The following is a 10724-nucleotide window of genomic DNA, read 5'->3' as shown; positions in this document are numbered from 1 at the left end:
TGCCAGTCTGAGTAGGCAGTACTGACTTTGATGGACCAAGAGTCTGATTCAGTGTAAGGCAGCTTGATGTGTCCTGCAGTCTACTTTGTGGCAACAGAAGGACAGAGACTAACAGTGAAGTAGATTCTTGACTGTTCAGCATGTTTATCACTTGGCGTGTTCAGTACTATCTAGCTTTCATGTCAGCCATTGGATAATTGCTAATTTGACTAGAATTAAATAAGAAGGACAATATACGAATGGCCAAGATTTATATTTTTCTAGGAGAATGGAAATATATTGCCCTTAGGCTGGACCCCACATGCATTTTTATATGAAGGAAATCAGTTCCATTATTTTATATCCTAGGATCCCAACCCAGCTGAAATTAGTAATTATGTGTGCAGTGTAACCCTATCCATGTTTACTTAGAAGTAAGACCCAGTGTGTTCAGTGGAGTTTACTCCCAGGTAAGCGTTCAAGGTATTGAAGCCCGAGTCCATTAATATTGATGGAAACATTTAGATGTGGCAGTCTCATTGTTTTCCACAGGATTCCCAATGCAACTCTGTGCTGAATTCAATGGGATTTACTTGTGAGTAAACATGCGCAGGCATAAGATGAGAGTCATGACTTAATTTTAGCTGGCTTTCAGACTTTGGCTATAAAATGTAGATAACTGTGCTGTCTTTACTTTTAAAAAGTAAATTGAATTAAAAAGGTAAAGGTAAAGGTCCCCTGTGCAAGCACTGGGTCATTCTTGACCCATGGGTTTGTTTTACAGGGTGGTTTGACTGAAAATGTGTTAAAAAACTTTAAAAGCAACAAATATTTTATCTAAATATGAGCATTCTCAGTTAAAAAAATAGCTATCACCTGTTTGTTGCCAACATTGCAGAGTTATGCTGTGAATATGAAGATTCCATTCTCAGTTCCCTTTCTAGTGGTCAGTCATCTATCTTCCTACCATTCACACTGGGAGCCCTTTCTTTCCCTTAGAGATCAAAATATAAATAGCCAAATATACAAAGGAACTCCAGAAGACCCAAAGTCTGGATTATACCTTATATTGGATCAAAAAGAGTTATAGATGCACAGGGCATTTCTTCAAAACAAACAAGGAAAGAAGTCGACTTTCAAGCTCTGGGAAAGATGGCTGTTGACGGAGGAACTCTTGTTTCTGTCTATCCTGCCTTTCTTCTGGGGAGCTCAGTGGTGTATATGTTTCTCCTGTCCTCCATTTATGCTTACAACAAAACAGGAGGAAGGTTAGGCTGAGAAAATTCAAGGTAATTCCAACGGGTTTTGTAGCAGAGTGGGGATTTAAAACAAGATTCCCTAGTCCAACATTGTGACCTCTACACCATACTGGCTCCATAAGTGCTAACCTCTGATTTTCAGTGCTGGACACCGTCTGACAGTATGAGAATAAGACTTGTCCTACATGCTTAGAAAAGTATCAGGTTATGGTGTCCTGATGGAATCAGATATAAGTCACTATAATTGCCTGACTTAAGAGGATATTAGCCAAAAGACATTTCACGTAAAACTCAGTGTAGGAAGAGTTTCTAGCTTCTTATGTTTAACTCTCCATCTCCTACAGAGTTCCATTGAAAAAATTCAAGTCCATGCGGGAGGTCATGAAGGAGAAGGGTGTTCTTCAGGATTTCCTTAAAAAAAATCATTTTGACCCAGCCAGCAAGTACCTGAACAATTTTGCCACTGGCTATGAACCCCTTGCTAACTACATGGATGTGAGTAACAAGCTGGTGGAAGAAAACTACCAAATACCATGAGAGGATGGGAAACTAGAAAAGAAAGGCGGGCTGTGGCTCAGTGGTAGACCATCTGCTTGGTTTGCAGAGGGTCCCAGGTTCAACACGCAGCATCTACAGTTAAAGGGATCAGGTAACAGGTGATTTGAAAGACCTCTACCTAAGACCTCAGAGATCTGCTGCCAGCCTGAGTAGACAATACTGATCTTGATAGGGGGAAAGGTCCGATTCAATATAAGGCAGCTTCATGTGTTTAAATGTCTGGAATTTCAACAACTGCTTGTGGGAATCCAAAGTCAGGTCCTAAATGAAATTCAGATCTTGTCTTTATTTGGAATTATTAAAAATGGGTTTTAAAATATAATGAGTATAGAATCGTGGTCCTTGATATATATCTTAATTAAAAGAGATGGGGTAGGTTGTAAACTCATGGCAGGGGAGTGCAGTATATAAAGTGGAAATTTTATAGGCAGCATGGGTATAGTTACTAATACTGAGCTCATATACACTTTATATTGTATATGTTGATGGTGATGTGGTATTGTTGAAACCCTTACAGCTTTTTCAAACCACCAAGTACGGTTGCAGTGTTCTAAATTTCCTGGATCTTAACTATTTCTTTATTAAATGTTGGTATCTGTGGTCACTGATACATTCAAGAATATTTTTTGCCAAATGATGATGGAGAGCTTTTGCTTCCTTTTTGTTGAAAAATGCTGAGTTGAATGTGCTGGGAAATTATGGAGATGACAATGGTAGGAGGCCGCAGGTGACAACAGAGTTGTCCTTTCTCTAGATGTCCTATTATGGCCAGATCAGCATTGGAACTCCACCCCAGAGCTTCTTGGTTCTCTTTGACACTGGGTCATCCAACCTCTGGGTAGCATCCACCTATTGCCAGAGTCAAGCTTGCAGTGAGTATCCTCAGCCCATGACCCCATAAGAGGCTAAAAGGAACACGGCATGAATGAAGATGAACTCCTTTTGCCACTAAAAATCTGTATGCAGATTCAGATACAGTGGTGGGAGGAGGAGACACATACTTCATGAAAATGTTGTTGTGGTTGGTGAGCTCAAAAGTAACACTTTTCTTTCCCCTCCCCACTACTAGCAAACCATCCATTATTTAACCCCAGCCAGTCTTCCACTTATTCCACCAATGGCCAAAGCTTCTCTCTGCAATATGGAACTGGAAGTCTCACTGGGCTCTTTGGCTATGACACAGTAACAGTAAGTAATAGTGTTCCAAAAGAGGAAGGTGTTGTGGGTAAAGGTTGGGTTTCAGCAGGGACTGTTGCTATCTGAACAAATAATAGTGGTCAAGAAGGAGTTCACTCTTAACAACCCGATGCAATGCACTGAGATCACACAGGTGATCATTAAATTATCTTGGCTCTATCCAAAGCTGTAGATGTAGAAAGCTGTGAGTAGAGCACCAGCATAGAGTAGTGGTTAAGAGTGGTGGACTCTAATCTGGAGAACTGGGTTGGTTTCCCCACTTCTCCATGTGAAGCCTGTTGGGTGACCTTGGGCTAATCACAGTTCTCTCAGAACTCCCTCAGCCCCACCTAGCTCACAAGGTGTCTGTTGTGGAGAAAGGACGGGAAGGAGATTATAAACTGGTTTGATTCTCCTTAAAAAGTAGAGAAAGTCGGCATATAAAAACCAACTCTTCTCCTCCTTCTTCTTCTGAGTTGTATAAAGGGACTATGAGATTTATTACAGAAGATCTGAGTCATGGGTTTTAAATTTTATTTATTTGAAAATCTTTTCCAATAACATGTTCCGGTTGGCCTCCAAGGACAGTTTTCTATGGATGCTACTAAAGGGCAGCAGCCCCAAGAAAATTTACTGACATTTACTAAGGTCATCTGAGAACTCTCTGCTAAAGCACTGCATCTCTGAAAACCAAATTTTGTAAAGAAAATGGATTTGGGGAATACTGAGTGACATTAGGGCTAAAGGCCAGATATACAATGAGATACATGTATGCTGAACCTCAACATTCGCATAGCCATGTTAGCACTCGGATTGACAAGAAAGTGGTCATAGCAGTGTTTTGTGCAAGACAAGTCTGTTTTGAAATCTTGTACATCAGGTTAACCTGGATGAATCATCCTGAGACTTGGAAGTCATTTTATCTCCAGCATTCCCCTTTGTTTACCAGTTCCAATGACACCTAGTTTGCACAATGCCATTAGGTTGCATCTATTATCTCATTCATAGTCCTTCCATAGTCTCAGTTGCACCAGCAGATGATCGATCGTGAATGCTGGAAAACAGAGCTAGGAATCATGTTTTTTCAGTGCAGTGGTCATTATGCACCATTCAAAATATTAACTAGGTGATCAGAGGATTATTATTTTTATGACGATAATGCAGCACAGCTAATTGCTGCCTGTATTGTTCAGTAATCCTTCAAGGCCAAATGGATAGAAAATCAAGAGAGGAACTCTAGGAGGACAAACTGTCTTGTTTTCTTGACTGTGTCCAGATAGAGTTTCTGCTCTGTGATGTCTTGAATGACTCAAGAATCTTCAGATCACTGTATGTATAAAAAGAGGCTAATGATTCATCTTTCAGTTTACTGTATTTGTGAAATTTTGTTAGGCTGTCAATATGACCAACTAATACCCTGCTCCACTCTCCTTGTAAATTATGTTTTTAGCCATGTGCTTTCCCTACTTGTGATGATTCTTTCTGTCCTCTTCTAGATCCAGGGCATTTCCATCACTAACCAGGAGTTTGGCCTGAGTGAGACTGAGCCTGGCACTAATTTTGTCTATGCCCAGTTTGATGGCATCCTGGGTCTTGCTTACCCTGCCATTGCTGCTGGTGGTGCCACCACTGTAGTTCAGGGGATGCTACAGGAGAACCTTCTGGATTCCCCTGTTTTCAGCTTCTATCTGAGTGGGTAAGTATGGAGACTTCCCCCCTCCCTTTTGGCATTTGCTTTGTTCCAATCTGTCCTTATATATCATATAATTGGTTTTTCAGGTCTATTTTCACCACTGTAAAGTTCAATAACACAAGAAGCCAAAACGAATAGCATGTTTGCAGGCACTTAAAAGATTATCAGATTTTTTATTTCCGCATAGAGCCCCCTCCATCATGTGTATGTCGCAAGAAGCCAGTCTCTTATTTTGTTACTGTTGTTTGAACCTTGAGATTCTTTCATTTACACTTCACTGAAGATAATGTTACAAGGAGTTATTATCCCTGATCTTTGACACAATCTCATTCTTTTATGTATGACAGTGGCTAATCAACTTCTGTCTAAAATTGTAGAGGAGGGTTCTTTCTAGGCCAGAATTCTCAAGTGCAGCATAAATTTTCAGTACAAGAATATAATTAAGTTCCCCCCTCCTCCAGAAATACTGTGTAAGATGTCTGAAATTGTACTATTGAGAATGGATATTAATATATTTAAGTGCTCCCTTATGTAAGAAACACCTTGCATGTGAAAAGCTAGCATGTTAGGAAGATGGCTGGACCACAGCTCTTCCCCCTGACATTTTGTGTCTTGTATGGGCAGTGGGACATTCTTTCTTTCTTTCTTTCTTTCTTTCTTTCTTTCTTTCTTTCTTTCTTTCTTTCTTTCTTTCTTTCTTTCTTTCTTTCTTTCTTTCTTTCTTTCTTTCTTTCTTTCTTTCTTTCGAGAAAAATTGAGTTCTTAAAGATCATAAACACGAGCTACTGGTTAGCAAATCTGGCACTCAGCTTGTCAGAACAAAGGAGGCTAAGAACTCTGCAGATATGTGAACGTTATGCTCAATTCAGGGCTGCTTGTCCATTATATTTATCTGTTGATTTTTGCAGTCCGAATACCCCATTATTACTGGTACGTGTTTGGGTTCTGAACATCAGTAGAACTCCTGATAGAGCAGAGCCCACCATCTACTTAGGAATCTTTGCCACTGTCATGGTTTTGTGCTGTCCTGAAACTTCTAGTAACGCGGTAGTCTCTGTGAAAAGCTATAACACAAAGTGCTTTTTCTGCTGTGTCTTTGTGCTGCTAGGCAACAGAGCTCCCAGAATGGTGGGGAACTTGTCTTGGGAGGAGTTGACTCCAACCTGTACTCTGGTCAAATTGTCTGGACTCCAGTCACCCAAGAAGCTTACTGGCAAATTGGAATCCAAAGGTAAAAGTATTCTAATTGATGGAGGGCCCTGTGCTCCAAAGCCATAAAGACACTGACATATTTGGAAGATGGGGCTGTGGTTTTTGCCAGTTTCCCACTCCCATTTTAGACCCCCCTCCACTTTGTCCCCAATGCTATTACTGAGGGTCCACTGACCCCTCCCCTGGAAATTTTTTGAGGAGGTTCAGTGAGCTGCAGAAGGAGGGGGGAATTGGCAGGTATTACTGCCCCCTCTTCCACAACTTAAATGCCTTTAAGTCTTCGGAACTGTTTGTTTAGATACAGGCTAGTGTCTACTAGGAGCTAAGAGCCTGATCGGAACTCAGTGCATGTCTTGTGGTTGAGCATTATAGATTTTAGACTCTTTGGATCTATTTCTCCTGGATCAGTTCCAAGTGCACTGCACCATACGTAGCAGCTCAATTTGGATATTGTGTAAGAAGATCCAAAGGACATGCACTTTGCTTACACAACTCCTCTGAAAATGATACTTAAATTAAATATAAACATGTATCATTTATTTTTGGCTTTGGGAATTTTTGACTAAGGATATTGGGCCAAGCAACGTGACCCTTATAGCCCCATTACAAAAAATAAAGAGAATAACCCTGCTTTCTTTGGAATTAATCATTTTAAATGAAGGGGGAAACATGGCTACTCTGTTGAGTCCAAGAAAAGCCCAAATTCAAGCAAGCATGACATCTTTGGTGACACACCCTTACTGTATCATCTAACAAAAATGTGTATGTGGGCTGCTAACCCTTAAAATTTTTTTTCTAGCTTCTATATTGGTAACCAGATTACTGACTGGTGCAGCCAGGGATGCCAGGCAATTGTAGATACCGGAACGTCCCTCCTCACTGCTCCACAGCAGGTCTTTGGAGAGCTGATGCAGTACATCGGAGCTCAGCAAGACGGCAATGGACAGGTAGGGAAAGGCAGCTGTACTTAGCAAAGATAGAAACTGGTAAGAAGAGAACATTGGTAAGAAGAGAACACTACATATCAATGTCCATGAAACTTAGCATGTTTGTGTAATTTGAGTCCCCATGTGGTGTAGTAGAGAGCCAGCAATGCGCAGTGGTTAAAGAGCGGTAGACTCTAATCTGGAGAACTGGGTTTGATTCCCCACTCCTCCACATGAGTGGCGGACTCTTATCTGGTGAACGGGGTTGGTTTCCCCACTCCTACACATGGAGCCTGCTAGGTGACCATGGGCCAGTCACAGTTCTCTCAAAACTCACCTACCTCACAAGGTGTCTGTTGTGGTGCGAGGAAGGGAAGGAGATTGCAAGCTGGTTTGTTTCTCCTTTAAAAAGGTAGAGAAAATCGGCATATAAAAGCCAACTCTTCTTCTTCTTGGATGTGTATTGCAGTGCCTGAAGGCTCTTGGCAATTCATTTCTCACATGGGGAGGGGAAGTATTATCCAGCAGTCAGAGGACTCTGAAATTAACTTCCTGCCCCTAGATCTCAGCTTGGCTTTGGATAGATCACAGAACATCACCACCTACTTTAATTGTCAGGACAAGGTGCCTTTAAAGTCAGAAGGATTATAAAGCCTTTTTCAGATGTTGCATTTGCAGGTATGCACATGAAACTCGTTTTTTTTAAGGGTTTTGTGTAGCATGTACCGAACCTGAAAATACATATGGTGCCCTATTCAGACAAAATGGCAAATGCATGTATTGGGAGCATTGTGAGTAGTGCATGCTCCCGTTGGTGGGTTCTCTGTGGTTATAAAATCTGGGGGGGAAAGGCTTAAGGATGTATGGAGTTCAACAGTGATTGAAATAAATGGCATCTTTGATTTTACCTTACTCCTTCTTCCGCAGTATGTGGTCAGCTGCAGCAACATTCAGAGCATGCCCACCATCACTTTTGTCATCAGTGGGAACAGTTTCCCCCTGAGTCCTTCTGCCTACATCCTTGAGGTACGTAATTCCATAAAACAACTCTGACTCAGCTACTCAGGTCACATGCAGCCTGTCTTGGTGGCATGTTTGTTTATTGTTTTATTGCTTGGCCTTAAGAGCTAGTTGCCCGATCCCATGTACTTGCCGTCAGCAAAATAAATTTTCATGGTATACTTTATAGATAATGGCATGATGGCTTTTCCTATAGGACACGCAAGGCAAAAATGTAATGCACAGAGCAGTCCTTGTCAGTTATTTGGGAAACACAGCAGTTTTTACACTTTCCTTCTCAAGGAATACTTACTCAGAGGTGGAACAGACAGAATATCAATAGTGGACATTATGAATGCACCATTGATGTTGGGCTGTTCTTTGAAGGCTCCATCTGATAGCCACAAATCAAAGTGTTTGTACGAGGGATGTAGCACTGTTCCATGCAAAATGTGCTGGTATAGATGCACCCTAAGGTACCCCATGAATTCTTTAAAAATCAGAGTTTAAAACCCAAAACAGTATTAAAATGCCATTATCTCATAATGTTTAAATATTAGAATATTGTGTTCCTTCTATGGTTATGCAAGGCAGAATTCTGAACATACCATACCCAGAAAGGACCTGTCCTTGCTCTTTTGGGTCTATTGATTCATTAGCCCTTTTGGAATGCCACTTTTATGAGGAACTTAGATCACGTTATATCTCTCCCTTTTTAATATATAAATCTAATGCCTCTGTGTCTGACATAATGCCTTTTTTTTTTTACTAAGTGACAGGGATCCCAAGGCTACATTGTCAGTGGCAAGATTTAGTTGTCCTTATATCCCTCAAACATTCGATTTAAAATTATGCTGCTCAAGATCAATGGATCAAGGAGCTTCTAAGGGAGAAACGAAAGGAAAGAATATAGTGTTCAAAATGTGCCCATGACTCTGGAGTACCATATTCATTCCACAGATAGTTTCAGAGGGTAGCCTGTTGGTCTATGGTAGAACAGCTAGATTCGAGTCAGATATCTGAAGAAGGGAGCTTTGACTCTTGAAAGCTCATACCCCCAAAAATCTTGTTGGTCTCTAAGGTGCTGCTGGACTCGAACCTAGATATCATTCCATAGCTTTGATGAGGACTCCAAAGCCAAACTCATGTCTGTTTTCCCCCCTCTTCTCAGAACAATAATGGCTACTGCTCCGTTGGCATCATGCCCACTTACCTGCCATCCCAGAATGGGCAACCTTTGTGGATCCTTGGCGATGTCTTCCTCAGGTCCTACTACTCTGTTTATGATGTGGGCAACAACCAGGTGGGCTTCGCAGCAGCAGCATAAACACTTCCAGTCATCGTCTTCATCATTCCAGGCTACTTCTCGCTTCTTTACAATTATTCTTCATGCCGCTACAGACAAAGCCCACTGGCCTTCCTTTTTAAGGACCGGACTGCTTCTTTTCCTGCGATGCCTGAAATCTTTCTTGTTCAAACTGACTCGAGTGCTGGTCCTCATTTAAAGTAACTGCAAGCAAATAAAGTTATTACACTAACAGCAATTAGAGCTACATGGATTTTTGGGGGGCATGGGAGAAAATTGCTTAAGAGTGTTTAGGAGAGAAATGTGAAATTGCAAGCTTTTCTTAAAGGGCAAACTTTAATTATATTTAATGATTTAAATGCCCACCTCTTCCTAGGGCTCAGAAGGGGATACAACATATCCTTTATATAATTAATCCTCAAAATTACCCATAAACTATGTTCTTCTAAGAACTAGTCTAAGAGTACACTGTGAATTTCACAGCAGAATGGAGATTTCAACCTGGATTGCCCATGAAGACTCCAGGACAGAGGGATTAATACGACTGAGGCATAGATTTTTTTGAATGTTGTTGGTCCAACAAGGATCTTAGACATTTCCTTTAAAAGCCATGGGAACAAACGTTTACCATCGCAGGACTTCTTCAGCAATAAGATGCATTTATTCAATACATCTGTATTGACTGATTGACACGTTGCCGGCTAAGCTGACTAGAAACAGGCCACAGGATTGATGGATTGTGCAGGCATCTCAGAGAAATCCTCCCAAGTATCTAGTTTGGGGGTTGGATGCAGCAGAAGCTTTCTGTTAATGGATAGGAGTTTTGCCAACAACTCCCCTGCCTATGCCAGATCTTTGGCTTTTCCTTCATGGCGCTAGTGAGTTCCCCTGTCCCTCAGGAACAGAATTCATGGGGCATTTTGGGCTGCAGGAGGTGAGGGGAGTCATGCTCCACTAACAAAAATCTCTGCCACCAGTGGAGATTCTCCTTGGGATCCAAGCCTTGGTTTGGAATTGTCATAAAATCATGGTTCGATTTCTTATATTGCTTTAGGGTTAGAGTATGTCACAACGCTCTGGAAAGTACAGGCACAGCTGCTGTATCATTTGTTTAGAAGGAGCTGAGGTATAGGTGGATTAAGAGGAGCTCTGCCACTTAAATTGCCCTTCACATGATGACTTCTTCATTGCCACCCTGGTATTGTGTAGCATATGTTTTTCCACATTGTCACATTAGCACCAGCTGCGATAAAATGTATAACTCTAGGCTGCTTCCATATGGAGATTTTTCCTCAGGTGAAACACAGCATGCCTCCACCTTTTTGGGGGTGGGGGAGGGAGCTTCCACATGATATCATGCTCTTTCTGAGCACAAGACATGAAGCTGCCAGGGCTTTCCCCTTTAAGGCAACTCAGCTGTGAAGTGGTGGTGGTTGTGGGGTTGCAACTTGCCAGGCCATGGGGAGGCAGCAAGATTCTCCTCTGCAGCATTCTGTGCCAACACAACAAAGGGGCAGGGCGAGCATTAAGCAGCATAGAGGCAGGGTGTATGGGTGCCATTCCGTCTCACCTCCACCCTGTTTGCTGTTCCTTCCAGAGGAGGGATGGCTTTTCCC

At 41.7% G+C, this 10724-nt stretch overlaps 1 protein-coding gene across 1 annotated transcript; it reads left to right on the top strand.

The window, feature by feature from the left end:
- The first annotated feature begins 1583 nt into the window (after positions 1-1583).
- On the top strand, positions 1584-9321 carry LOC130474023 (gastricsin-like). The gene is made up of 8 exons (XM_056845699.1): positions 1584-1733; positions 2551-2668; positions 2866-2984; positions 4469-4668; positions 5774-5896; positions 6677-6824; positions 7731-7829; positions 8974-9321. The coding sequence occupies exons 1-8, from the start codon at positions 1608-1610 to the stop codon at positions 9127-9129; spliced, it is 1089 nt and encodes a 362-aa protein (XP_056701677.1). The 5' UTR covers positions 1584-1607; the 3' UTR covers positions 9130-9321.
- The last annotated feature ends 1403 nt before the right edge of the window (positions 9322-10724 follow it).

The sequence above is a fragment of the Euleptes europaea genome, chromosome 2, assembly GCF_029931775.1.
Source record: "Euleptes europaea isolate rEulEur1 chromosome 2, rEulEur1.hap1, whole genome shotgun sequence".
Taxonomy (NCBI): domain Eukaryota; kingdom Metazoa; phylum Chordata; class Lepidosauria; order Squamata; family Sphaerodactylidae; genus Euleptes; species Euleptes europaea.
This window is presented reverse-complemented; position numbering and strand designations above follow the sequence as displayed.